At 55.0% G+C, this 27,139-nt stretch overlaps 11 protein-coding genes across 11 annotated transcripts; 7 read left to right on the forward strand and 4 right to left on the reverse strand.

Moving 5' to 3' along the window:
* The first annotated feature begins 1,317 nt into the window (after positions 1–1,317).
* Positions 1,318–2,555, forward strand: BDW47DRAFT_109729 (mitochondrial 54S ribosomal protein mL57). The gene is made up of 3 exons (XM_024813538.1): positions 1,318–1,784; positions 1,884–2,116; positions 2,195–2,555. The coding sequence occupies exons 1-3, from the start codon at positions 1,394–1,396 to the stop codon at positions 2,348–2,350; spliced, it is 780 nt and encodes a 259-aa protein (XP_024669757.1). The 5' UTR covers positions 1,318–1,393; the 3' UTR covers positions 2,351–2,555.
* A 589-nt stretch (positions 2,556–3,144) lies between these two features.
* On the forward strand, positions 3,145–5,212 carry BDW47DRAFT_109732 (AP-1 complex subunit mu). Its single transcript, XM_024813539.1, has 6 exons — positions 3,145–3,406; positions 3,469–3,597; positions 3,753–3,982; positions 4,036–4,525; positions 4,578–4,952; positions 5,024–5,212. Exons 1-6 carry the CDS (start codon positions 3,368–3,370, stop codon positions 5,102–5,104), a joined length of 1,344 nt encoding a protein of 447 aa, XP_024669758.1. The 5' UTR covers positions 3,145–3,367; the 3' UTR covers positions 5,105–5,212.
* A 659-nt stretch (positions 5,213–5,871) lies between these two features.
* Positions 5,872–7,751, reverse strand: BDW47DRAFT_109733 (Rag GTPase GTR1). Its single transcript, XM_024813540.1, has 2 exons — positions 7,362–7,751; positions 5,872–7,257 (listed from the first exon to the last, which is right to left on the reverse strand). The coding sequence occupies exons 1-2, from the start codon at positions 7,553–7,555 to the stop codon at positions 6,429–6,431; spliced, it is 1,023 nt and encodes a 340-aa protein (XP_024669759.1). The 5' UTR covers positions 7,556–7,751; the 3' UTR covers positions 5,872–6,428.
* A 172-nt stretch (positions 7,752–7,923) lies between these two features.
* On the reverse strand, positions 7,924–10,339 carry BDW47DRAFT_109738 (URC4/urg3 family protein). The gene is made up of 4 exons (XM_024813541.1): positions 9,684–10,339; positions 9,122–9,611; positions 8,449–9,041; positions 7,924–8,386 (listed from the first exon to the last, which is right to left on the reverse strand). Exons 1-4 carry the CDS (start codon positions 10,020–10,022, stop codon positions 8,303–8,305), a joined length of 1,506 nt encoding a protein of 501 aa, XP_024669760.1. The 5' UTR covers positions 10,023–10,339; the 3' UTR covers positions 7,924–8,302.
* A 2,963-nt stretch (positions 10,340–13,302) lies between these two features.
* On the forward strand, positions 13,303–16,538 carry BDW47DRAFT_133264 (UBA/TS-N domain protein). Its single transcript, XM_024817797.1, has 2 exons — positions 13,303–16,172; positions 16,236–16,538. Exons 1-2 carry the CDS (start codon positions 13,518–13,520, stop codon positions 16,335–16,337), a joined length of 2,757 nt encoding a protein of 918 aa, XP_024669761.1. The 5' UTR covers positions 13,303–13,517; the 3' UTR covers positions 16,338–16,538.
* Positions 16,539–16,665: 127 nt separating this feature from the next.
* On the reverse strand, positions 16,666–18,234 carry trm61 (tRNA 1-methyladenosine methyltransferase subunit GCD14; the record flags this gene model as incomplete). The annotated part of the gene is made up of 2 exons (XM_024815330.1): positions 16,666–17,868; positions 18,016–18,234. 2 exons carry the CDS (start codon positions 18,232–18,234, stop codon positions 16,666–16,668), a joined length of 1,422 nt encoding a protein of 473 aa, XP_024669762.1.
* A 349-nt stretch (positions 18,235–18,583) lies between these two features.
* BDW47DRAFT_109746 (cysteine--tRNA ligase) lies at positions 18,584–21,495 on the forward strand. The gene is made up of 3 exons (XM_024813542.1): positions 18,584–18,938; positions 18,995–19,120; positions 19,181–21,495. Exons 1-3 carry the CDS (start codon positions 18,651–18,653, stop codon positions 21,293–21,295), a joined length of 2,529 nt encoding a protein of 842 aa, XP_024669763.1. The 5' UTR covers positions 18,584–18,650; the 3' UTR covers positions 21,296–21,495.
* On the forward strand, positions 21,390–21,874 carry BDW47DRAFT_58981 (uncharacterized protein). Its single transcript, XM_024819374.1, has one exon. It carries the CDS (start codon positions 21,483–21,485, stop codon positions 21,789–21,791), a length of 309 nt encoding a protein of 102 aa, XP_024669764.1. The 5' UTR covers positions 21,390–21,482; the 3' UTR covers positions 21,792–21,874.
* Positions 21,594–23,074, forward strand: BDW47DRAFT_109747 (NAD(P)H-dependent flavin oxidoreductase). Its single transcript, XM_024813543.1, has 4 exons — positions 21,594–21,917; positions 21,978–22,060; positions 22,136–22,864; positions 22,932–23,074. Exons 1-4 carry the CDS (start codon positions 21,875–21,877, stop codon positions 23,067–23,069), a joined length of 993 nt encoding a protein of 330 aa, XP_024669765.1. The 5' UTR covers positions 21,594–21,874; the 3' UTR covers positions 23,070–23,074.
* An 816-nt stretch (positions 23,075–23,890) lies between these two features.
* On the forward strand, positions 23,891–25,144 carry BDW47DRAFT_127805 (uncharacterized protein; the record flags this gene model as incomplete). The annotated part of the gene is made up of 1 exon (XM_024816766.1): positions 23,891–25,144. One exon carries the CDS (start codon positions 23,891–23,893, stop codon positions 25,142–25,144), a length of 1,254 nt encoding a protein of 417 aa, XP_024669766.1.
* A 310-nt stretch (positions 25,145–25,454) lies between these two features.
* BDW47DRAFT_109750 (hydrophobin family protein) lies at positions 25,455–26,404 on the reverse strand. Its single transcript, XM_024813544.1, has 2 exons — positions 25,867–26,404; positions 25,455–25,811 (listed from the first exon to the last, which is right to left on the reverse strand). The coding sequence occupies exons 1-2, from the start codon at positions 26,210–26,212 to the stop codon at positions 25,666–25,668; spliced, it is 492 nt and encodes a 163-aa protein (XP_024669767.1). The 5' UTR covers positions 26,213–26,404; the 3' UTR covers positions 25,455–25,665.
* Between the last annotated feature and the right edge of the window lie 735 nt (positions 26,405–27,139).

Genomic DNA, 27,139 nt, shown 5'->3' on the forward strand with positions numbered 1-27,139 from the left:
ACATCGGCCCCAGATGAGCCCTGCACCGCTCCATTCCAGTGGATATCATTTACCAAACAACCAACACGTGGAGGCCTCAACACCACCTGGTCGCGCAAATCCCACCTCAATTGATAGGGCGGCGTTAGGGCTTGCGCCAGAGGCCGGGAGAGCTCTAGCAGGTATCCCGGCTAGCAGTATTAGCGGCGTGTGAGCCATCGATTCACTTAAACAATCGGGGGGACAATTCAATGAGATCAACGCACCACTCTAATCTATATACAAAGCACGGTCTTTCTAACCGCAGCGACAAGCATTGGCTTCAGCAGCCGCCACAGGCGGACGTTGAACTCCACGACGAAACCCCCGAAGCCCTCGGGGTGCTTCTTGTAGTTGGCCCAAAAACTACCCGTCTCCATCCCCGACCATTCTAAAGCCGTTTATCGGCACCCGCAATGGCCTGGGTAACCGGAACAGCGGTGCTACCGTGGACCATGCATACTGTATCGTGCCGGGAGATTTTCTGCAAACGGCTGTTTACTTACTTACCGCTGGTTCTGATGCTATCTGCCGAGGCTTATCCGGTGGGCTGCTGCAGGTGTTTATTGTCTAAGGTGGTGAGTAAAACTGGGGGTTAGGCTTGTCCCACCTCATATCGCCGTGGGGGGAAGAAATTAGCCACGATGGGTTTCAAAATATACTCGTTGTTGTCGTGGTACGGATCGAGATGGTGCAAGGCCGCGTTTCTGTGATGTGCCTGTCTTCGTCACAGCTCATAGCATGACCTATAGGCAAGACGATGCTGATGCTGGTGTTGTTCAGAAGAAGACTAGAGATGGATACGGCTGGAGACCGCTGCAACATGTTGGTTTGGAGATTCAATGGCCTCTAAAGTTTTAGCAATCATGTTCCCCATTATCTACAAAACACACACAAATTGACCCGGTGGGACTGGATGAAGCGGTCAAGTAAAGACCAGATTATATCCCTAATCGGACCATTACAAACGGATGTAGGAAGCCAGTCCGTCAGTACCTCAGGGTATGGCAAGGACGGGGTGGTTGACATGGAAGAGGGTAAATGTAGTTTTCAAGACTGGACGACTGCAAAGTGGAGCCTTGGAGAGTAAAATAATAGCGTACTATCTCCGCCTCATGTCTTTCTACAGAGTTACCTGGAAGATGATATTGTCTAAAAGATGAATGGCCTTGAATATCTGTCCGAGAGCATTGGATATTGATACCTGAGGTGTCTACAAATCCAACCCAAACGAGACTAGCGTCGCACCTCCGAAATCTTCCCAATGATCCATCCCGAACGGAATTCCAATCGCTCCCTCGCTCTCTCAGCGTGAACTCCCCCCAACGACCCTCTCGCACCCTCCCAGTCGGTCTCTTTTTTCTCGATCCACACAATGGCATCAATGCTATCCACGCGAGCGGCCAGGACCGTCTCCTGCTCGGCCTGTCGCACCCTCGCCGCCCCCGTCGTCTCGTCGTCCGCTCTTCTCTCCCGGCGTGCATACTCGACCGAGCAGGAGGCGTCCTCCCCAGTCGACTACGCGAACAAGCCCCGCTGGTCATACACGCCGCCGCGCGCGAAGGCCCCCTTCAGCTTGCGGTTCGACTCGCGGCGACAAGAATATCCTGTCAACTCCGACCCCAAGGCCTTGGACGAGTTCTACCTGCGCATGCTCGGCAAGGACGGCGACAAGGTCTTGTCCGACGAGGTGAAGTGGCTGGCGGTGACGCATAAGAGTTTCGATCAGGGCCGGAGAGGTTTCAATGATCGGTTGGCTTTCTTGGGTAAGTCTGATCTCACCTGATCTGATCCTAGTTTGACTCTGGGTCGAACCGAGTCGGTCAATTGGGACACACGCTAACGAGGCGTATTTGATCTTATAGGGAAGCGAATTGTTCAGCTGCAGGCTTCGCTGGCGCTCGTGCAGAGCCCCAGCACCGCCGCGAATGCTGCGACCCCCGATGCTCACGGCCGTGAGCCTTTCACGCACCCGGCTCTTGATGGCCTGAACAACCTGTCTCAGGGTATGAAGGACTTCTTGATCAGCAAGACGCAGATGGCGGAACTGGCGCAGAAGTACGAGTTGCAGAAGGTTCTGCGGTGGAGCCCGAGAAAGGTAAGTTTTGCCTTGATCCCAGAGGGATATGCTACGTCCCGCCTGTGACTTTACGTGGCTAACATATATTCTCGTCAGCCCCAAAATCTGACCACCTCCGGGCTTGACCTGGTCCTCACCCACACGATGTACGCGGTGATCGGTGCCATTTCGCTGGAGAAGGGCGGCCATGCGGCCAACCAGGTGGCTCAGGAGCGGATACTGGCGCCGTTGGGCTTCAAGACTACGGCTTGAGAGCGCTAGGGAGGGTGTACAGGGAGCATTTCAGGCGTTATTCTCATTTCTATCTTTACCTCTACCCGATTGACTATGGATCGGGATTGGCTGGGGACTGCCAACATCCCCAGGATACTGTTTCTTCTCTTGTCCTTTTTTGTGTACTGTACTACTATACAACCTGTGATATACATGTGGATTTGAATTGGAAAGATCATTGAATGATATTCTGCCTATACGAGAATTTCAAAATAAAATAAAAAAGGTATGCAAGAGATGTCCGGTTCCTCTGACGCCGCCCGAATAACCGTAAAATACTCGGCCAGCTCTTATGGAACCCTCGTTCAGAAAACGATCGTAGTCTCCGCACCACTGTATCGCAATTCAGCAATGAAAGACCGGATACCACCGACAGAATGCCTGATGGTGTCCGGAAATCACGCAAAGTAATTTATGCTGACTTGAACTGTCTATTGGGAGCGTTGAAGAAGAAAGAAGGAAAAGGCCGAAGCGAAAAAAATTCGAGAAGATATGGGCCTGGAATGTGCGCTAGGCTGGATGGGGTTAGTGCGATTGACACTGGTGAGTCAGCAGGATACACATTGTACATGGTTTATGCATGATTAGATCATCCCGTCCGCTATGCACGGATAGTTACATAATCGCCATAAAAAGGGATCATAAAGTGATCTAAGAAAGAACAGGAAATTAATCGAGTCGGGGATGATCCAGCTCGTTCCAACAACCTCACTTCTCTCCTCCTCCTCTTCTTCTTCTTCTCGCGACTCCCCATTTGCCGTCCCCCGGACTCGCATCTCCTATCTTCCCCTGACTTGTGGGTTTGCTCCTCCATCTACACATCGACACCCTTCTAATGCACGTGCCCAGTGCCCCTATCGCAGCATGTCGCTAGTGGTTTCGCTGGCCTCCCGCTGCGTTTAATCCCCCGTTCAATTCGACTCGACCCGGCCGATTTGATCCTCGATCGTCATATCTTCTCAGCCTTTGCATCTATCCTCTCCTCAATCCTCCACCATGGCCTCGGCCCTCTTCTTCCTCGACCTCAAGGGCAAGGTGTGTCAACCCCTCGAAGCAGGACTTGGCCCCCCTCTCCGTACTGACCGTCGGGGATCCAGACCCTTTTAGCCCGAAACTATCGCGGAGACATTCCCATGTCCGCCGTCGAGAAATTCCCTATCCTCCTCAGCGACGCCGAAGAAGAGAGCTCCGCCGTGCCGCCCTGCTTTTCCCACGAAGGAATCAACGTATGTTTTTCCGAGCTGTCCCGTGTTGCGTGTTGCGTGTTCTGGCCGTCCCGTCTCGCTCCCCGCCTTCGTTCCCCGCAACCTGTGTCTCCTATATTCCAGCCCGACCTTTTCTAAACGAAACGCTGGAGGGTTTAGCTGACTGACGTGTGCAGTACCTATATATCCGCCACAGCAACCTCTACATCCTCGCGCTGACCAAGAAAAACACCAATGCCACCGAAATCCTGCTCTTCCTCCACAAGCTCGTCGAGGTCTTCACCGAATACTTCAAGGTGCTGGAGGAGGAGAGTATCCGCGACAACTTTGTCGTTATCTATGAATTGCTCGACGAGATGATGGATTTTGGGTATCCGCAGACAACGGAGAGCAAGATCTTACAGGAGTGCGCCACATCCAACCCCATTGCCCTGGAGGCAAAGGAACTGACCGTCCCAGATATATCACACAGGAATCCCACAAGCTGGAAATCCAAGCCCGTCCCCCGATCGCCGTCACCAATGCCGTCTCCTGGCGCAGCGAGGGCATCCGCTACCGCAAGAACGAGGTCTTCCTGGACGTGGTGGAGTCGCTCAACCTGCTGGTGTCCGCGTCGGGCAACGTGCTGCGCTCGGAGATCCTCGGCGCGGTCAAGATGAAGTGCTACCTCAGCGGGATGCCCGAGCTGCGGCTGGGGCTGAACGACAAGGCGATGTTCGAGACGACGGGGCGGGCGACGCGCGGCAAGGCCGTCGAGATGGAGGACGTCAAGTTCCACCAGTGCGTGCGGCTGTCGCGGTTCGAGAACGACCGCACCATCAGCTTCATCCCGCCGGACGGAGAATTCGAGCTCATGAGCTACCGGCTCAACACGCAGGTCAAGCCGCTGATCTGGGTCGAGTGTCTGGTGGAGTCGCACTCGGGGTCGCGTATTGAATATATGCTTAAGGTACTACCCCCTTACCCCACTTACTCTCACAACGTAACTAACGAATGAAAAGGCCAAAGCTCAATTCAAACGCCGCAGCACGGCCAACAACGTCGAGATCATCGTCCCCGTCCCGGAGGACGCCGACTCCCCCCGCTTCCGCACCAACATCGGCACAGTGCAGTACGCCCCGGAACAGTCGGCCATCGTGTGGAAGATCAAGCAGTTCGGCGGCGGCAAGGAGTTCCTGATGCGCGCAGAGCTGGGCCTTCCCTCCGTCAAGGGCGACGACGAGGTAGGCGGCGGCATGACGGGCGGGTTCGGCGGGAGTATGGGCGGGGCGGGGGCCATGGGCAAGGCCAAGAGACCCATCAACGTCAAGTTCGAGATTCCGTATTTTACCACCAGTGGGATTCAGGTCCGGTACTTGAAGATCACGGAGCCGAAGGTATCTTTCTCTCTTTTTCTCCCTTCTTTTCTTCTTCCTCCCATGACCGCAACACAAGCTAACGTTCACAGCTACAATACCCCTCTCTCCCTTGGGTCCGATACATTACGCAATCGGGGGACATTGCCGTCCGGATGCCCGATGTACAATGATATTATTTATACAGCGTTTTATTTTACTTTATCTGAATATGGCTAGTTCAATAGATTATTGCTTCTTATGGATGCCGTAGGCTGGCCAGCTATAACCGCACATGCATGTCGTCTAGGCGCTGGCTGTGTATCGTTGTCGTCGTCATTATCATGATAGCTATAATTATAATACACCCCATTACTTCCCTACTATTGACAAGACAGATAATTGAGATTACAGAGCAACCATTTGATATTCTACTCTATCTAGGTAAACAAAAAAAAAAAAAAAAAGCCATAAACCACCATGGACTGACTACTTGGTGAATTGATCACATCTCCTGTCAATATCCACCAACTAATAACACCAGCTAACACAATCAATACACCAAGAGCTATGTGTTTTCGAAGCTCTAGCAAAGTGTTCTGACTCATTGTTGATAATGATATAGATACTTGTGGAGTCTGTCCAGCTATCTATATGTTTATTCATTTTACCTTACCTGATCTATGTGGCTATGCTAGGGTTTGTTCACTAGCCTAGCAGTAGAGTTTGTTTTTTCTCGAGGTTAAGGAGGGGTTTAGTAGTATCAAGTTTAAGCATGTGCTAGGAGTATATACATAGATGTACTAGGGTTGTTGTCTTTGTCCATGGTTTTATGGGAATTGAGTCTGATAAAATGGTCTGCTCTCTATAGTTCTACTCTACTTACTTACCTTACGAAACAGATGGTTGTAATCAATATATACATGATATGATTTAGGGGCATGTCTATTTTTATTTATGTATTTATTTGCTTGGTTGTTCATTATCTATTTCACCATCTTTGAGGTTGCTGGCTGCACAGTGCAGCCAGCAAACCAGACAGCGATAGGCGGAAGTGACAAGTCAAGATACCTGACTCGGGACAACTAACTAACTCCAGGAAGAGAAAGACTTCAATTCAAACGAACCAATCAGGAGGAACACAGACATGTCATGCTTGGGTATCATGTCACAAACAACACCAGAAATAATATGAGATAGATCTGTAAAAGGGAAATAGGAAAGATGAAATGAAGAAAAGGAAAGTGAAGAAGATAGAGGGTGAAGTTTTTGTCCCGGAACGCCGTCATTGCTTGCTTGCTTGCTTGTTTGTTTTCGTATCCAATGTGGACTCGGGTGGAATCGATAATTTGAATGGAAGGAAAGGGAGAAAGTAAGAGAAATATTAGACTGGGTGTAGTTGGGTCATAATATGACACGAGTCGAATGTTTGGAAAGAGGTGTGACTTGAGCGTGGGGATATGTCGGGACGCCGTACATCTCTCTAGTTGTGATAGCACCAGGTGGGAGATGTTGATGCTACCCTCGAGTAGAGTCAGAATTACTCGTAGACACGTCCCCATCAGGCGTGTCTGGAGCCGGAAGCGGAAACCCATCGCCGTGTCCCATAGCCGCCGCCTTGGAGAAGCCCTCCCGCGCGAGCATGGTGTTCAGCACCGCGCAGTTGTAGGCGGCCTCGCCGGGCGGCACGACCAGGAATATATAGGTGTTGTCGGTGAAGCGGCCCAGGAAGACGTTGAACTGCGGAGTCTTGGTGTGCATGACGACGAAGCCGGCGGAGGCCGGCGGGGTGTGGGTGTTGCGCGCGGCGCAGTGCTTGAACGCCTTCATGATATTGGACAGCCGTTCGTGCCGGTCGTAGATGGGGTTCAGGTCCCCGACTTCGGACGAGACCGACGTGACGGTCAGGAAGGTGGAGCGCTCAAATAAGATGACCTCCTCGGCGCCGATGCGCTTGGCAAAGGCTTGCAGGAAGCGCTCGATGACTGCCAGGTTGGGAATCAGGCGGTGGACGATGCCGGCCCATGCCTTGTACAGCGACTGGTCCCAGATGCTGCTGCCGAAAGTGTCGATGGCGAAGTGTTCCGAGCGGCTGCGGATCAATGCCGAGCGTTCCTCGTAGATGCGCTGGCGGTGCTCCGCCTGGATCAGGTCCAGCTTGTGCACCAGACAGAAGACGTAGGCGTTGGGGCTGAATTCCTTCAGCGCCGTGATGATGGCGTTGTAGGTGTCTAGATCACGCTCCACCTCGCGGGATTCGATATCAAAGACGTAGATCATAACGGCGACGTCCGAGAAGATGTTGCCGCGCTGCGACGCCAGATAGGTCTCCATGAAGGCATCTTGTCTGGTGGGTGACGAGGGGGGGTCAGTTCATGGTCCATCAATTGGGGACGTTCCCTCTGGATGAACAAGTGGCTGGAGGAAAATAGGAGACGACTACAAACTCACCCACCGCAATCCCAGAGGTTGAGAGTGAGGTTCCCCATGAATTTGACATGACTGTGCTCCACATCAATGGTGGCACCCAAGCGCCGCACATCCTTGGCGACGTAGTTGCTGAAGATAATTGACCGCATGGACGACTTCCCCGAGCCGCTCTTCCCCATCAGGAGAACCTTTCTCTTCTTCTTTCGCACATCCATGATGCAGGGTCCCTCTCCCGAGGTCAGAGGGAGCCGGAGTGGAGGCTATACCCCGCAAAGTGCGGGCACGGAAGGGATTCCAAATGAAAGCGATCCGATGGAGGGGATTCGAGTCAGGACCGGACACTGACTCCCATTGAAGAGCAAGACATGCAGAATGGGATAGACCAATGGAAGGAACTGAAGTTGGTAGGCGGCATGTGTCGGGAAATGTGGAGAGGAGAGAGAGAGAGAGAGAGAGAGAGATGAGATGACTTTCGGTCTTCCGGTCATGTAGTCCGGCCCAACAGATGATCCGGGGACTATCACATGACGTGACCTGCAGTCCTGATCTTGGCGGGGCTCAAGCAATACGTCATGATCCGGGTTATTGCTCTAGGAAATGTGCCAGACTTAGAAGGTACTCGAAAGTATGGATTAGGTATACATGTTTTGCGCCAGTCAGTCCTCCCATACAAATCCCATTCATCATTGCTTTTATCCCGGCCCATACACAAGAAATTATATACCAAGAACAGATCCAACTATATCAATAGTGGGAAAGAAAGAAGGGGAAATAAACAGAGAAGAAAATCAAAAAGAAAGAAGATATGGGTACTCCGAAATCAGGCCCAAGGACAAAAGTATAGTAAACAACAAGTACAGAAATATACGGCACGTCAACATCGGGTCATTAGAGTCATCACGCCCATAGGCGGCAAAGGTATCGAAAGAATCAAACAGGACAAAGGAGATACGAAAGAGCCATTAGAACACCGTCCCGTCGGAACGGATCATGATCGGTGGTTCTTTCGTGTTTGGTCGGGAGACTTCGGCGATTTCACGGCCACCCTATTGCAATCGTTAGAATCATGTATGGAGTGAGTGAATTGCGACCCAGGGTGAGAGCGTACCTTCCATGATCCGGCCTCCAGCATCTGGGCCAGGGTCAATTGATCCTCCCCTCTCAGACCCAGCTGCGAGTTCACTTCGTCCAACAGGTCGTCCAAAAACCCGACCGTGACCGCGCGCCATTCGACTACCACGTCGTCGTCGGCCGAGAAGAAGGGTACCACCTCCACGCTGGGCTGCCCCCGAATCTGGGCATTCTGCTTGTACGCAGCAACCCCTCGCTCGAGGTCCTCGTCCCTGAGGGTTAACAGCCCCATGTCAATCAGGAGGCCGCCGTTACGATACTCGGGTAGCCCCGTAAGCAGCTCACTGCCCGCGAAGTGGATCTTCATCAATCGGGACATCGGGACCATAATGGAGTAGCACAGCCATTGGGTGAGCTTGTGAAACGGTACAATGTTCTCCCACGGTTGCGCGGGCGGCGAGGGAGGCAAGGTCGAACACGGCCAGGCGTCTCCGATCGAGAGGCCATCCACCTGGGTTCGAGACGGGGGCCAGATGGGGGTGAGCCCGTCCATAAGGACGGTCCACAAGGTGGTGATAGGAACGATGGGCACAGACGAAGCTAACGTGGATGGGTGACACAGGAGATAGTCTGTCGATCAAATTAGCCCACAACTTCTCGCGTCGCGCCGTGCATTCCCATCGCGGGAGGGGGGGAGGGGGAAAGCTTACCCAGCATGTTCCCTGGTCGCGCATCCACCCCGAAAAAGTCCTGGTTGTTCAACGCCTCCGAGAGTCGGATGAGAAGGCCAGCGCGGCCCTCGATGCCCGCGAGCTGGTTCCCTTCCGAGTGCTGCATTCCCTTGGCGAGCACGTCGACTGTGATCTTCTTCAGACCGGCGCCATCCACCTGACAGGGTTCGGTAGGGTCGCTGCTGAACAAACCCGACTTGAACATCTCCAACGTGGCGACGGCCAAACCCTCGCTGCGCGAAAAGATCTTGCCGGATTCCTTAGACTTGTAGGACCACGTGGTGCCAGCACCAGCATCCAGGAGGACGGAGACGACAAAGAGGTCGATCAGGCGGCGGGTGCGTTCCTGCGCATCGATGGAGCTGGGCCACGACTGCAGGAGTTGGTTGATGCGGGGGCGACCGCCCACATCAAAGTGTTGCCAGCGGCCGTGCGGGGGGATCGACTCATAGTCGGGCGCATAGTCTCTCTATCCGGACGGGAAAATCACGGGCGTTAGGGCGCTGCCTCGGGGTTACACAGGATGCGACCAGAAACTCACCTTGATGATGGAGACGATATAGGACGCGGTGGAGGAGAATTTGGACATATCGACCTCGAAATGGCGTAATTGATTCCTTTTGGCCCTGGCGAGGACGAGATTGGAGCGTTCGCGGACGGCATGGATGCTGCGCAAGTATGCAGCCGGGTCGAGGGCGGGATCGGGCGGTTTCGTGATGGACAGTTCGGGGATGGAGGAAGGCATGGAACTGCCTTTATAACCGGGGGACTTCAGAGAGGCACTGGAGTTGCGAGCACTATTGATGGAAGTGTATGACTCTTGCTCATCGGTGTCACTATGGACCGAGATTTTGGAGTCCTTCCGCTTGAAGATACCCATGGCGAATGGGATTGAGGGGGGGGGGGGAGGGGGGAAGGGATCCGTAGAATGAATTTCCGTATTGGTCGAACGAACGGACCGTTGGAAGGGTTCGTCGGTAATCGGCGGGATCTCAGATCGTGTTCGCAGCAAGACCGAAGGTTGTCGCAAGGATCGTGCGCGAGGAGAGGGGGAAGGTGATGAAGGAGGAGACGAGGGGAACTGGGGAGGGGGAGAAGTAGGAGTAGCGATGCCAGAGAGAAAGCAAGCACGAGACCGATGATGTCCCTGGTTAAGACCAAGAAGGGGGAGTCACTACATAAGAAAAAAAAAAAAGATGATGATCTGCGGATGAATGAGAGGAAGAAAAGAAAGGAAAGAAGGGAAAGGAAGAAAAAATGTAAAGAAAATAAATAAATAAATAAAGATAATAAATAAAATAAGAGAAAAGGAAAAATCAAGAGAAAAAAAAGGAAAAAAAAACCCAAAACGAAAACCCAAAAAGCGCGGTATTTATTTTAAATTCTTCCATTGATGCTTATTCGGTTTGTATTTCCACCGTTCGATCTGTATTTTCATCCGTCTAGCGGTTTGAATAGGATTCTACATAATGCGATCTATGATCCATAATAGAATATCGATGTATGTAGATATAGTATCAAGAGAAGATGAATGGACATACAGATGAACCTCCAGAGTACATCTCACGGATCAAGAATTCAGGAGACAGACCCAAAAAACCACTAGTTCCTGGGAATGTTCTGTCTTGCTGGGATGATGGACGCCACTAGTTGACCCTCTCGGATTTCGGGAGGTGGAGCAGAGCTTGGACGAGAGTCGATTCGATTCTCAGTTGGGACTGGGTATGCATCTTGTCTGGTAATTCTGATATTTCTGCTATTTCCGAGAATTGTTCTGACATTATCATATGGGATATGAACAAGCTGAATTGACGGGAGTATAGATTAGAGAAGCAGAACAGAGCAGAGGAAGAAGAAGAGAGAGTATATAAGAGAAGAGAAGAGAGAAGCAAAGCACGGCCCACTGAAGCTTGATGGACCTGAATTTAATAGAAGAAAAGGGGTGGACTGTGCGGGTCATCAATCTGGTATCATTACCGGTATTCTAGTATCAGGATTACCCTAATATCCCTATTATCAATCCTCCCGACTATATCATGCATATTATATAGATACTATACCATAATGTCTACACTAGATCATAGTAATCCTTTACCCCACTGCTGGCGGGTCAATACCGAGTTTGACTCTAGCTCTTCCTGATTGCCCAATTCCTTCCAGTGTACTTCGGTTTATTCCGCCTCGTCGCCTTGGAAAACGGTCCCACCTCTCTTTCTATATACCTAGGATAATACCCTGTCCGATGGACGATGTAGTATTTGATCCGCCGGATGAGCGGCCCTATCCAGCACATTGTCAGTCTACTCCGTGCAGAGTAGACGCAATGATTATGAAGGACGAAGCCACCGGAATTGCCCAGACCCACTCGCCGGCTAACTTCCTGTGGAGGTCTTTGTCTGGAATTTATACCTTCTGCCCCTCTTTCCCCCTTCCTTCTGGTTCAAGAAGGTTTGCCTCTTCAACCGAACCCCCACTTCTACGGGAGACATGATTCTGCCGGTCTGGCCAGACAGTCCGTCTGGACAGGGTCACTGCTACCTTTTTTTCAAACTCTTTTTGGCTGCAGGACAAAGAAATCCTCATTGCCTCGCCTGCATGTGATCCATATGATTCCCCCCCCTCTCCAAGGACACGACGGCACAAATCCCTGTCCGGAATCGGCCTCCCCGACAGATAAGAAACCTGTCAGTGTCAGTGTCAGTGGACAAGTTGACTAGTCTGTTGCGGCTTGATTGCAGTGAACCTGGGTTGGGAAGCGCCCTGCAGCAGAGTTAGTCTGTTTCACCTTCCCCATAGTAATCAGTAATCACCATCATAGTAATCAATATGGATAATAAGATAAAAATAACAAGGAAGAGTTGGTCCAAGTTGAACCATCAACCATCCCAGCTCCCTTTCTGGTTCGGGGCCGTGCAATGTCGGGATAATGTGGGTCGACGTACAGCCATTACCAATTTACCTAATGACCTCCCTTTGAGTTCCTTCTCAAGCTGCACTGCTACAGTCGGGCAACTCGGAGGCAAGAATGAGCAGCGGCTGGAAATCTGACAACCGAGTCTTCTCTTCCCTTGTCCTTCTGGGCCGAGCATGTTATGGATCCCGTGTGAGATTCGTTGATTTGCGCCGATCCGCTCCCTCAATACTCGCTTAGAATCATCTCTCCGTGTCATCCAATCGTAAGTATGGCAACGTATCGAGCTAAAGACGGCCATTTCTTCCCTCGGATGGCTGGGCCTGGAACTGGAAGAATACTGCCGTGGTCCACTTTTTACCTCGCTGCTCCAGTCTCCCACAATCCAATAATCACTCCGATGACTCGCAGGTTTTGAACCCTCCCAGAGCCGAAATACGGACCGTCGTCCTCTGGTGCCGTATGGAAAACCAACTCCTCCCCTCTCCCCCCACTAGATTCCAAACCTGCATCCGTAATGCCAGCCGATAAAGTTTTAGCTAGCGACCACCCCCATGCCCAGAGCGCGCGCGCCTAGGTTTGTGGGTTAAGCCAAGGGAGTTTGGTCCGTCGTACGGCGCACAACAACCTTGGTAGGATATTAGGATTTGAGACTTCCCTGAATTCCTCCTCGGGGATTGTCAATCGTCTTACGCACTCGATTTCATGACCGGCAGTAGGTTGGCCGCGAAACTACCGGTTCTTTCCGTCCAGTGTCCGTAGACAATAAACATTGGCATGTCCTTTGTTGACGAGCACTGCTCTGTAGTCTGTACCCCTCTGCCTCCACTCCACTCTGGGTGGGTAGGACACCGTAATCAGTTAACGGTCAGGTGGGATGGGTGTATTGAGTGGTGTACAAAGTACGGACGGTCATCGTGTGGATTACCGATCAAACGAGAGTAATGGCCGTGGGACTCTGGATGGGAGTCATGGTGGGTCGAGGAATATTACTCCGTCAAACCCTGCTCTTGTACAATAGAACTGCTTTGTCACCTGCACAATTGTGACACATCGTGGAGCAACATGCCTAGTCACGTGGGGCATCACGTTCCCGTCACACCAGCCACATTCGCCGAAATGCACCGCCACAGAGCCACAATGACGGTCGCGGCCTGAGTCCGCCCATCTTCATCCCCTTCCCCACGCTTCACCTCCGATTCCCTCGCGTCCTGATCTCAAGATGGCTTGAACCGGACGGCTTGCTCATTATTTGATCTGCCAATGGTGTACGTGCTGCCTTTAAATCTCTCACCTCCCTCCCCCCCTTCATTCTGATCCAAAACACATCGCTCCGACGGTGGGTGATGTGACCAGATCATGGCATCCGCTGTTACATCCTCATGGTATCCCACGACCTCCATCCTAATTCAATCTTCGCCAGACTCTCTTCTCTCACCTTTCGCTATCCCATCGTAAATCACAATGGACGACCTCAACGGTCTGAGTTGGTCCCCCAACTCCTCCAATGACGCCCGCAAACCCCCGCCGATGAGCTCCGGCTCCAACTACCTCGTCCCACCCATTCGACACAACGACAACTCCGGCCGGTCCACGCCCATTTCGGCCTCGTCGGGGGTCTCGTCCAATGCACAATCCAAACCCGCCACCCCAGGCAAGGACAGTTTCGCCGGTCTCGTGTCCTTCGGGTCCTCCAACCCCAACAAGAACCTGTCGCTTGTCGAGCAGCAGAAGAAGCTCCAGGAGGAAAGGGCCCGGAAGGACGCAGAGAACAGGTCTCGTTACGAATCGCAGTATGGAGGGCAGAATAACCAGTTCTGGGACACCTTGGAGAAGGCCCCCAGTAGCAGGACCGCCTCGCCTGCGGTCGCCCCGCCACCGCAGAAGCCCACCTCCCCCGATGAAGACGATATCCTGGCTGCGTTCGATGCGTCCGCCCCCGTGGACGCTTCGACCAATTTTCCCATCCCCAGTCCTACTCCGTCGCCGCAGGTTGGGGCGAAGCCATCCTTTCAGACACCTTCCAACACCACGAGCGCTGCGGGCCAGGGCAATGGAATGACGTTTATGGATGACGATGATCCGTTCGGACTCAACCAACTGAAACCGAAGCAGACTCCTTCTCCGCAACCGGCGCAGACCGAGGATGATGATTTCCTCGGTCTGTTGAACAAACCGGTATCGGAATTCCCCCGCGAGCCCCCCCCTCAACCCGCTCGGCCTTCTCCGAGGCCCTCACCGGGCCCACCAGAGCGCGAGGGACCGACCCCGCCCCCGAAGCCCTCTAACGGAGTAGATCGGGCGGTGGCAGAGTTGGTGGACATGGGATTCCCGGCAGACAAGTCCAGCCAAGCTCTGCGGATGACGTCGTCAGGGAAGGACGTACAGGCGGCCGTGGGCTTGCTCCTCACGCAGGCCCATGAAGAGGCGCGCCAGAAGTCTCGGAACAGCCCGGCCATTGGGGACACGAGCCGCAGTCGGGAGCGGAGCCGGGGTCCGGACCGCGATGTCCCTTCCTGGATGCAGGAGGAGCGCTCTCGTGCGCCGCGAAGCCGTCCCGACAGCATGTCTCCTTCGGGAGTCGATAGGGACCCTTCTCAAGCCGCAGCGGCATTTGGGAATAATTTCCTCAAGGCCGCGAATTCTTTCTGGAAGACCACAAACAAGAAGGTGCAGAAGGTGGTGAATGAGTTGAACGTAGACCATGATCCTAGCCAGCCCAAGTGGCTGAAGGATGCCTCCGCTCACGAGGAACCTTTCCCGGGCGAGACTCAGCGGCCGGCTCGCCAGGAGCGGGCGAAGCCTGCAGAATTCACTAACGAGGCCCTTCTGCTGGAGACTGGTTCGGACCCCCGTCCGGCACGGCCCTCCAGACGGCCCACGGATGAGCCTTCGTCGCGCACGCACAGTCGCGACGTCCGGCCCCAACCCCCTTCAGCGGGCGAGAGACGGTCCCCGCAGCCGGCGTTCCTGCGACAGCAGGCGGGGATCGAAATGAGGGATTCCCGGTCGCGCGCCTCCAAACTCGCGGTCGAGGAGCAGTCGGCGCAAGCATACGTCAGTCCGGCTCGCAGAAAGCGGCCGACCGCGCCCTCGCCTGCTCCCGCGCAGAATGTTGATCTGTTCGAATCCCCCGCCCCGCCGGCTCCTAGCCGTCGGCGCCCGTCGCCGTCGCCCGCGCCCACTCCGTCTTCCCGAACCTCCACGCCTTCCACAGCGCTCCCCGCGCGGCCCAAGCCCAAAGCGCCCCCGCGGACCATCCCCACGGTCTCCCCATCTGCGCTGTCGTCCACCCACCGCGAGCGAGAACGGGCCGCACAGGCATACAAACGGGGCGACTACGCGGCGGCGCACGAGGCGTTCACGTCCGCTCTCGGACCGCTCCCCGACCAGCACCCGATCACCATCATCGTCCGCAGTAACCGCGCCATGACGGCGCTGAAGATCGGTGAACCCAAGGTAGCCATCGGTGACGCAGACGCGATCCTACAACTGATCGGGCCATCCAAAGGCGACGGCGAGACCATCGACCTGGCCAACGGCGAGCCCGGTAAGCCAATGAAGGACTTCTTCGGCAAGGCCCTGATGCGCAAGGCCGAAGCCCTAGAGCAACTGGAGCGGTGGGCCGACGCGGCCCAGGCCTGGCGACAAGCCGTGGAGAACGGCCACGGCGGCAGCACCAGCATCCAAGGCCGCAACCGATGCGAGACCGCCGCGGGGATCAGCAAGCCTGCCTCAAAGCCCGCGACGCCAGCAGCAGCCGCTCGACGACCGCCTGCGCCGGCCCCGAAGAGGTCCGCGCTCGCCGACCTGCAAGGTGGTGGTGGACGGTCTCCACATGCCGGCTACGATTCCGCCGCCGTCAGTCGCCTCCGCAAAGCCAACCAAGCGGCGGACCGCGCCGACGAGGAGAAGTTCGCTCTAACCGAGAGCGTAGACGCTCGTCTGACTACGTGGAAGGGCGGAAAGCAGGACAATCTGCGAGCACTCCTGGGCAGTCTCGACACAGTGTTGTGGCCTGAAGCCGGGTGGAAGAAGGTCAACATGTCGGAGTTGATCATGCCGAATAAGGTCAAGATTCAGTACATGAAGGGGATTTCCAAGGTGCATCCTGATAAGGTTGGTTCTTCCCACTTTTATCAAACCCGTAACTATGTTATGTGCAAAGCTAATTCAAAACAGCTCCCCACAGATGCCACGACCGAGCAACGTATGATCGCAGGGGCCGTCTTTGGGACGTTGAACGAAGCGTGGGATAAGTTCAAGAAGGAGAATAATCTTTAACTTTCTTCTTCACTTATCCTCCTCATTTTTTTACTTCTCCTTTATTTTCACTTCTTTTCACGTTTACTTTTATTTCTCTTTTTATACCGTCTTTGGCAAATGTTGTGTGCCTGCATTTATACTACATGCTTCTTGTACATAGACTTGACTTACTTGACTTGACCATTCTACTTGAAAACATAGAAGAACATTTGACCATCATACCCATACCATACATTAACCTACGTATAGTTCCTCAATAAATAAGCTGATAAATATATAATACAAGATTATCTACCATCTATACAACGTAAAAACCAACAGCAAATTATGAATGAAATAAAGCTAACTACTGCTTCTCCATCTCCTTCCTCTCCCGCTCCTCCCTCTTCAACTGCTTCTTCCCCTTAGGCTTCACCTCCTCAATCACCCTCTGAGCAGGCCACTTCTCCCGACACCGCTTCTCATCCTCCTCCGTCCAATCACGCGGCAGCACAGCGAACACCAGCCACGACGTATGCGTCTTCAGATCGGGCTCGGTGCGGTGGATGAGTCGACCTTGTTTATAACCGGGGACGTTCTCCTCCCCATCCTCTTCCCCCCCCCCTTCAACCTTCCCTTGCTCGACCCCCTCCAGCGCCTCGCGCTCGCGCATCAACCCACCCACAGGGTGCTGGTCCCCTCTCGCATCCCTATCCTTCATAACCTCCCTAAACCGCCTCGTGCGCTCCTCAATCGTCCGCGTCTTAGCAACAGCCTCGTCGACAGTCCGCGGAAACACCACCGCCCCGCGCGCCCCCTCAAACTCCAACCCGTACTTCTCCCGCTTGACCTCTATCCGTCGGTGATTGACCTCGACCATCTCGATCTGCAGCCAGCCGAGCTGGCGCATTGCGCTGATGGTGCGCTCGGACTGCTCGAGGCAGGGGGAGAAGGTGCAGATGTAGACGGGGGTGGTAGGGTCGAGGGCGGATTGGATTCCTCCTTTGTCGGTCTTTGTCTCTGATGCTGTTTCCTGTTGCCGGCATTCGCGGGTTAGGTGGCGGAGGGCGAGCCAGGGGGCGGGAAGGTCGAGGAAGACGGCGTTGGCTTTGGGGGAGGTTGATACATCGTCCGTATCGGTGGAAGCGTCCCTGTTGAGGAGGAATCCGTCCTCGTAGACGTCTCGGTGCGTGACTTCGACCAGGCCGTCCAGGCCGTGCTCGGAGATCTCTTCGCGGACTTTAGAGGCGCGTTGCGCGTGGAACTCGAAGCTGTGCACTTTGCCGTGCTTGCGCTTTTTCGAAGGCTGTTGTTGGGGTTCGGGCTGTTGTTCGGAGGGATAGCCGTTGAAGACGGCGCGGACGGCGGCGTGCGTGAAGGATCCGCTACCTGCGCCGGCTTCGATCACGCTGCTCCCTGGGCGCACGCACAGTCTGTGCAGGATGTAGCTGTAATCCGGGGTGTAGACGACTTGGGTGCGGTGCGGGAGGGAGGCGGTCCAGAGCTCGGGGGTCGGGTACAGGAGGTGGAGGAAGCCGCTGGAGGCTGCGACGGCGGCTTTGGGTTTCTGCTGCTGCTGTTGTTTGCAGGCGGGGGGATCTTCTTCGGCGTCGTCTTCATTGATGGTGGCGGTCGGGGTCGGGGTGGAGTCGGCGTCGTTGTCGGCGGCGGGGGCCTTGCGCTTCAGGTTGCGCCGGCCGCGCGATCCCGTGTCGACTTTTGAGGCGACGATTTGGGAACCCCATGGTTTGTGGTAGAGGGTGCTGTGCGGGAAGGAGCCGAACCGCGTGTTGACTACTTTGCCTTCGTTGTAGCCTAGGCCTTCGTCGTCGTGCGCGCGCAGGATGGTCGGGACGGTTTGGTCGCGGCGGAGGTGGAGGAGGGCGAGGGAGTCGAGGGGCGCTTGGTCGCCTGGGGTGAGGAAGGGGGAGGGCATGGTGGGTGGTCTGGTGGACCTGTTGGCGTGTTGATCTTTGGCCTGTTCGTTGTCGTGCTTGCTTGTGGAGAGATCGGTCTTGAGTCGCCAGCTTTTTTCTATGCGGATTTGCGACGGAGAATCTATCAATCAAGCATCTTGGCGGGAGATCTGATGCTCCCTTTTTGGTGAAGATCGGCATTAGGGCTCAGGGCTCAGGGCTCGGGGCTGTATTTTCTCGTCTCGAATCTGATTGGCCGTCAGGAAATGCGCCGGTGACTCAGGCAGTCAGGCCTCCAACAGGCTCCCAGGCAGACAACTGTATAATTCGTATTAGATCGCATTATCATTGGTCATCCTCGGAAATATGCCTTGAACTGCCCCTCGTTCTTCAATCAGCGCCAGCATCATCTTCTCCCTCTTTCTTCTTCCTCTCCATGCCCCTCTCCCTCTCTCTCTTCCTTTCTGCCTCCTCCGCTCGTCTCGCCCTCCGTCCACTGCCGTTCATTCCGTCTTTCCGTTCACCACTCCTCCGCCTGTCCTCGCGATCCATGGCCACCGCGCGCCAGCAGCCGCCATGGCGGCAACCGGACCTCCACCCCGGCGCTGAATCACGTCTGCCTCCTCTGAAGGTCTACAATACGTTGACCAAGTCGAAGAATCCCTTCATTCCGCGCGATCCAGAGGCCAAGCAGGTCTCCTGGTACGCCTGCGGGCCGACGGTGGTAGGTGCCGCTGCATATTGTCCAGCCTGGTCCGTACTGACAGTGTTGTGACTCAGTATGACGATGCGCATCTGGGACACGCTCGCAACTATGTTAGCACGGATATCATTCGCCGCATCATGCGCGACTACTTCAAGTTCGACGTCAAGTTTGTTATGAACATCACGGATGTCGATGATAAGGTTGGTGGATTCGCGAACGACCCTTCTCAACCCCAACAGGTCGCTAATATGAGTCACTAGATCATTCTTCGCGCCCGACAGCAACACCTGTTCAACGATTTCGCGTCTACCCACCCTCATGTCGATGCGGAAGTCCTAGACGTCGCCAAGAACGCCTACAGTGCCTACGTGAAGAAGAACCTCCCCTTGCTGAGCCCCGACCTCCCGCCCGCGCAGTACGCCGCTGAAGTGGAGAAGACGTACGCCGTCGTGCTCAATGGAGGCCCCCTCCCCGGTAACGAGAAGGCCGGCGATGACGAAGCCAAGACCAAGATGCACATCAAGACCGTTGCGTCCGGTGCGGCGGTGATCGCGGAGGCCGAGCGCGTGGGCGCGACGGCTCTGCCCACGGGGTTCCCCGAGCGGTTCTACACGGAGGCGCAAGATGTTCTGCTGCCCTACCTCGATGCCCTGAAGGGGGCGTCGATCGACGCCGATGACCACAGCATCTTCACCAAACTCACCAAGAAGTACGAGGAGCGGTTCTTAGCGGACATGCGAGACCTGAACGTGCTGGACCCGGACGAGCTGACGCGCGTGACCGAGTACGGCGCCGAGATCGCCGAGTTCGTGGAGAAAATCGTGCAGAACGGGTTTGGCTACGTGACCGAGGACGGCTCGGTCTACTTTGACATCAACGCGTTCGAGGCCGCGGGCCACCCCTACGCCCGCCTGGAGCCCTGGAGCCGGTCCGACAACAAGCTGCTGGCCGAGGGCGAGGGCTCGCTGGCCAAGAAGACGACGGAGAAGCGGTCAGCGTCGGACTTTGCGCTCTGGAAGTCCTCCAAGCCCGGCGAGCCCAGCTGGGCCAGCAGCTGGGGCCGCGGCCGCCCCGGCTGGCACATTGAGTGCTCGGCCATGGCGTCGGCGCGTCTGGGCCGCCAGATGGACATCCACTCCGGCGGCGTGGACCTGTGCTTCCCGCATCACGACAACGAGCTGGCGCAGAGTGAGGCGTACTGGGCGGGCAAGCCGACGGACCAGTGGGTCAACTACTTCCTGCACATGGGCCACCTGAGCATCCAGGGATCCAAGATGAGCAAGAGCCTCAAGAACTTCACGACGGTGCGCGAGGCGCTCGACCAGAAGCAGTGGACGCCGCGCAGCCTGCGCGTCGTCTTCCTCCTGGGCGGGTGGAAGGACGGCGTCGAGATCACGGACGACCTGGTCAGCGCCGGCAGCTCGTGGGAGGAGAAGGTCACCAACTTCTTCATCAAGATGAACGACCCTTCCGCCTTCCGCGCCACCGCCAACACGGACACGTCGCTGGCCCCGGCGCTGGCAGCCGCCCAGGCCGCCGTCCACGAACACCTCTGCGACTCGTTCAACACGCCGGCCGCCATGGCCGCCATCTCGGAGCTGATCTCCAAGTACAACAGCGCCGACAAGGCGACCGTCAAACCGGAGGACGTCGAGGCGATCGCCCGCTGGGTGACATCGATGGTCAACACGTTCGGACTCAACGGTGCCGCCAGCCCCGACAGCACCACGATCGGCTGGTCGGGGATCGACGTCCCCGAGGACGCCAAGCCTTACCTCTACCCGCTGTCAGCGATGCGCGACTCGCTGCGACAGGCAGCACGGGGAGCTGACGGCGTGACGCCCGCGACGATCGCGGAGATCGTCGCAGAGCCGACCGAACCGAGTGCGGAGGTGGCCGACGCCGCGGCCCAGCCGTACGCAACGGTCCTGAGCGACTTCCGCGGCAAGCTGACGTCACTGCCGGAGTCGGACGGGCTCAGCAAGCAAGTACTAGCGCTGTGCGACCGGGTGCGCGACATCGACCTGTTCGACCTGGGCGTGTACCTCGAGGACCGCGACAACCTCCCCGCACTGGTGCGACCGGTGACACAGGAGCTACTGCAGGCGCGGCGGGACAAGGCGCAGCGCGAGCATCAGAAACAGCAGCAGAAGGCCAAGCAGGAGCAGGAGGCGCTGCAGCGGCTCGAGAAGGGCAAGCTGAGCCACCTGGAGATGTTCCGGACGAACGAGTACAGCGCGTGGGACGACGAGGGTCTGCCGGTCAAGGATGCTGCCGGCGAGGAGGTGACCAAGAGTCGGGCTAAGAAGCTCCGGAAGGACTGGGAGCGCCAGAAGAAGCTCCATGAGGCGTGGCTGGCGGCCCAGTCGGGTTGAATGGGGTGTAGAAGGTGCATTCGAGGCGTTTTGATTTCATATCGATATCCAGGAGATCATCCTGCTACATAGCTATTACCATCCTACTCTATTCTGGTTATATGTAGACTATCCTAGGATACAGTTGATTATACTAATATTCTCGACACGTATTGACTGTTGACGCATCTGAAAGTGGCCGGATCACATGCATGTCGGACTGGCGTTCCAGGCATCCATTCTGATCACATTATCATTTTCCCTCCTTTTCTCTCTTCTTCTTCTTCTTCTTCTTCTTTTTTCTTTATTTCTTTCTTTCGTTCTATTTCTGCCTCCTTTCTATTTGTCTATCATCTCGGTCTCTTCTCTCCATCCAATATCCGCGTTGCGTCGTTCCCCGCATTCAGGGACTAGGCTCAACAGACTAATCAGACCGATCCGCCCCCCTCGCCCTCGGTCGCCCAACCTCGGCAACCCCATCTGCTCCACCCGCGGTTCGCTGGGATCCATTCATTGATTTCTATTTATCTGGTCCGCCTCACGCTGTTCTGTTGCTAGACCATACACGATACTACTGTGGTTGTGTTTTGTGACTTCATCATGCCTTTCAACACTGCTTTGACCCGGAAGCTGGGCATCGCCGGTAAGAACGCTGAGTCCGAGTCGCGTGGATCAGATGGTTGCTAACGAGTCGTGTCTGCAGTGCCCGTCGTCCAGGGTGGGATGCAATGGGTGGGATTCGCTGAGCTGGCGGCTGCCGTCAGTAATGCCGGTGGTCTCGGTATCGTACGTCTGACCGTTTGCGTAGCAAATACGGAGTCCCCGGTCGAAGAAGCCTCTGACGGAGAATGAAATAAACAGTTAACGGCCCTCACCCAACCGACGCCCGAAGATCTCCGCAAAGAAATCCGTCGCTGCCGCGCGATGACCAAGAACCCCTTCGGCGTGAACCTGACTCTTCTCCCGGCTCTGGTGCCTCCCGACTACGCCGCCTACGCGCAAGTCATCATCGACGAGGGCGTCAAGATCGTCGAGACGGCCGGCAACAACCCGGGCCCCGTGATCACGCAGCTGAAGAAGGCCAACACGATCATCCTGCACAAGTGCACCACCATCCGCCACGCCAAGTCGGCCGTCAAGCTGGGCGTCGACTTCCTGTCGATCGACGGGTTCGAGTGCGCCGGCCACGTCGGCGAGCACGACATCACCAACTTCATCCTGCTCAGCCGCGCGCGCCAGGAGCTCAAGATCCCGTTCATTGCCTCCGGTGGGTTTGCCGACGGCCAGGGTCTGGCCGCTGCGTTGGCGCTGGGCGCTGAGGGTATCAACATGGGTACGCGGTTCATGTGTACCGTTGAGGCACCTATCCACCAGAAGGTCAAGGAGGCGATCGTTGCGTCCGATGAGAATAAGACGGCGCTGGTGCTCCGTCGCTGGAAGAACACCACCCGTCTGTTTGCCAATAAGGTGACGCAGGATGCGCTCAAGGTAGAGCGCGAGAGCAAGAGCGGCGAGTTTTCGGATATTGCGCCGTTTGTGAGCGGGAAGCGTGGTCGTGAGGTTTTCCTCAACGGTGATGTTGATTACGGGGTATTTCTCCCTCTTGCTTTCTTTCTCAGGTCTCTGTTTTTGCGGTATGATACTAACCGTGTTCTAGGTGTGGACTGCCGGCCAGGTGATCGGTCTTATCCACGACATCCCGACATGTGGACAGTTGCTGAAGCGCATTGATACGGAGGCCCAGGCGGCCATTCAACGCAGCCAGTCGCTGTTCTCGACGCAGAGCAAGCTGTAAATTAGTCGATACACCGATCAGACAATATAAACTTCCATATAGTACAGACAATATAACTTTCATAGTACCTCAGTTGATCACGAGAATACCACCATCCATCCTCCTTGCATCAAGGCAAAGGCAGCAGACCATCCGTCCAGCCAAGCAACGTTCACGTTCACGACGGACTAGATATGCAGACCCCTTGCTCTGTAAATTGTGATAACCACCGCCTGCCTTTATCGTCTCGAGGCGGAGGCGAAAGGCGTCTCGTTCCTTGCAGGTTTCTCCTTGCATGCTTCTTGGTTAGGTCGGTTTGACGGTGTGGACGAGGTAGCAGGTTGAAACGAGTGTCTTGACGACGGCGTAACCGTTTACTCTGGATGGTTGAGATGGTGTTGCAGGTTTGTCTATGTGTAGGTCTATCTGTTTGCCTGTCTGTCTATACTTAGTACAATCATATCCACAACCAACTTGACTTTCAACTTAATCCTTGAATAGATCCGATCAATAATCTACGCACGTGCACACCTCATCTCAAGTCATCTACACATTGCGTCAACTATTGACTCGTGCATGCATCATCATCGTTATCTCCTGGTCGTGATAATATTAATCTCCGCATCTCATCATCATCATCATAATCATCCGTTAATCACCACGTTGCTGGCGCGACGTGTGTACGTGCATACATACTGTCAGGAAGACATAAATATAGCCTAACCTCGCCTTTACATCTGCATATTGAATTACAGTTCACATTCATCATTCATCATTCATTCATTCATCCGTTAATCCATACCTTCATTCCCATAGAGACGAATCAACAAAGAAGAGAGAGAATGGGCATCCTCGACCCCATAACATCCTGCATCCAACGCAGAGCCAAATCCAAATCCATCTCTGCGACATCGTCCGCGGAGCCGAGGTCGAGATCCAGATGTCGTTGTCGGCAGCGTCTGACAGCGTGGTCGATGGACTTGACTGCTGAGAAGAAGGCGGCTGATAATGATAAGGACGGGGAGGGCCAGAACGGACCCAGTCCACATGAGGATGAGAAGGACAAGCCGAGGAAGTTGGTCAAGAGGTCGCCTTCGCAGGCGACGGCGTCGATTCGGATTGTGGAGAGTGAGGGGGATGATCTCCCCTGTTCTTCTACCGAGAAGGACAACGATGGCGACGACAAGAGCGGCGATAGCGACACCAAGACGATGATGACGACAACAACAACAACAGAGAACTCCAGCACAACAGAAGATCGCAACCCCCCACGCAGCAAAATAGAAGACATCCCCGAAGAAAGCGAGCCCACCACCCCCGAAAAGACACCCCCTCCGCCCCCAGCCACAACCCCAGCAACACCACACAGCAAAAACGCCCTCCAGAATAAGCCCCTGCCCCTCCCACCTGTCAGCACTCCCAGTCCCAGACCTAGGCCCAGGCCCAGCAGCAAAAGCAGCAGATACACCCCCGACCCGCTATCAAGCGACCCCATCACCACAGACGAAGAGTGGTCTCCCAAACGAGCGAGCTCCCTCTTCCGCCTCAGCAGCCGACGCTCCCTCATCGAGATCGTCACCCTGCTGCAGACGACTGCTCAAGCTGCTGCCGCCGCTGCTGCCACTGCGCCGAGACGGCTGCACCCGGGTTTAGGGAGGGGTGGTAGTCCCGGTGTGCCTGCGAAGTCGCCGCTACGGCGGGGGGTGACGATCCCTTCGGCGTCGTCGGCGGGATCGTCTTCTGAGGGGACGATGATGGGATCAGATTCCGAGACGGAGGTGTCGTTTGCTTCGTCGAGTTCGTCGATCATGCTTCCTGCTTGGACTTCTTCGAAGGGGGGGTTTGTGCGTGGTTCCACTGCTGCTACTGCTCCTGTCTCTGCCACTGATACCATTGGTAGTAGCAGTAGTGGTGAGGTACCCGAGGAATTGAGAGACGGTGAGAAAAAAGGAGAAAGCAGGAAAGAGAAAAAGCACCGAAGGAGAGCCGCAGAGGTGTTTGATCAGCCCAAGCCGCTGCGGTGGCATTCGCGGCGAGCAGAGAGCGAGAGTAGACTGGAGGAGAATGAAGGCACAGAGAAGACTCTTTTTCGGTAGATGGGCGTTTGGGGGGTTGATTCGTTGGATGTCGCTGTTTGGCCGCGTGGGTTTGTCGTGGGTTATCTTTGGATTGTAATATATTATAATTTATTAATGACTGTATTACCATTTGATATAAGATTTTATTTTCCTCCCTCAAGGAAGTAGCTATCGGAAAGTGTAAAGTCGGAACTGTTATGGCGGCAATATCTGGAGATCAGGTGCAACGGCAACCCTAATTGTGATTCGAATGACTGTCAAAAAGCGATAGAAAAGACAGCGAAGAGACAGTCTACAGGGAGCTACAAATTACGAACCACCAGAGCAATTCAATCAAATACATAAATTAAATCAAGACCAATAAACAAAGATGATCTAATTAAACCTAAACGAATGCAACATCCTCACTCACTTTCCCAACGTACCACAGCGAGCGTGCCAGGCAGTACAAGAATGTAAAAGTACACAATTGACCAAGAGCCATCGCCCGATCGCCCACGACGGGACCAATCCCGCCGTGGGAATCATGTTGAATGCGTTTAGAGGATGGAGCCGAGGGCAACGCAGGGCAGGGCGAGGCCGACCAGACTCTCCGAGGCGTCGGCGGGCGAGTCCTGGCAACAGGCGATGTTCTGCTTGCACTTCTGGTTGAGCGCGTCCTGCAGACCAATAGCGATGACGGGGACTAATATTGATTAGTGTCTGTGGAGACAGAATGGACACAGGAAGGGGGAACATACTCTGGAGAGGGAGCTTGGAGCACTGGTTGAAGAGACCCAGACCCTCGGAGCCAGAACCGGCACCGAGCAGCTCAGACAGAGCACCGGAGAGCAGACCGTCGTTGACCTTGGTGGAGTCGCCAGTGTAGGTGGCCTTGTTGCAGCAGGACAGCTGGGCCTTGTCACCGCACTTGGCGGAGGCCTGCTCGACGGTCAAGTCGTCGGGCACCGGGAAACGGACCTGGGAGTTGCCCTTGTTGCCGATGCCGTTGCCATTTTGGATGTCGTCGGCGATATCCTTGGGCTGGGGAAGGGCGGCCGCAGTGGCGGCGAGGAGAGCGATACCAGAGGCGATGCTGAACTTCATTGTGATGGTGTGGTTTGGATTTTTGTCCTTTTTTTTTATATGTATGAAGGAGAAAAGTATAAAACAGAAACTGGTCTGAGAAGAGAAAGAGAAAGGCTTGAAAGAGAGTGGTTGTGAGGATGGAGAGAAGAAAAAAGAGAGCTCTTCTACGATGTTGGAACGTCCTTATATAGATGACGGTGGAGGCTTCCCTCCCTCCTAGATCCTCTTATTGTTGATTTTTTTTTCCACCCAGATCCAGTCATGCTCCCTACATTTGCTACCTTGTTTTGCCCCCTCTCACCCTGTGGTGTGGCTCACCTCTCTGTCTCTCTTTCCCACTCACCTTTCTCTCTCACTATAGATGCGCGTGTCTGGCCGGAATGCAACCATGCAAGGATCAGCGCCCCTGGAATCTTCACCATCCTCGTTTCTGTCCCCTGATCCTTGATCCATGGGTTCGTCCCCGGGTCTGGTATGGACGACCGGCGTTCTCTGCCCTGATTGACGGAGCCCCTGGCCACAGGATCCATGTCGGGCATGCCGAAGATGTTTTGCGCCGTCATGTTCTGCCCTCTGTTTCATACCCTCGCTTTCCGGGTGGATCCCCCGTTACATTCCATCAGTCTTGCGGTCCCGATTTCGACTGGGGGCGGACAGTCCTGCCCATGGTTTAGGGAGGGACGAAGTTAGGTAGGTAGGTGGGTAGTTACTGCTGACAGGATCCGACTACGGTCGTTACGTGGATCATCATCGTCAACTTGATCGTGCATTGATCTCGCAGCTGTTCTATGGACTCGCTCGTGCAGGATGCAGCTGTCACCAGGCACAGGCACGGGCACAAACACAGGCACAGGAACAACAAGCATTCAAGGTTGCAGGACATACCCAGCCTGCAAGGGGCCGAAGAGAAACCTGGAGGGCCACTTGAACCAGGGACGAACCGAC

The sequence above is a fragment of the Aspergillus candidus genome (assembly GCF_002847045.1).
Source record: "Aspergillus candidus strain CBS 102.13 unplaced genomic scaffold BDW47scaffold_42, whole genome shotgun sequence".
NCBI classification, from domain to species: Eukaryota; Fungi; Ascomycota; class Eurotiomycetes; order Eurotiales; family Aspergillaceae; genus Aspergillus; species Aspergillus candidus.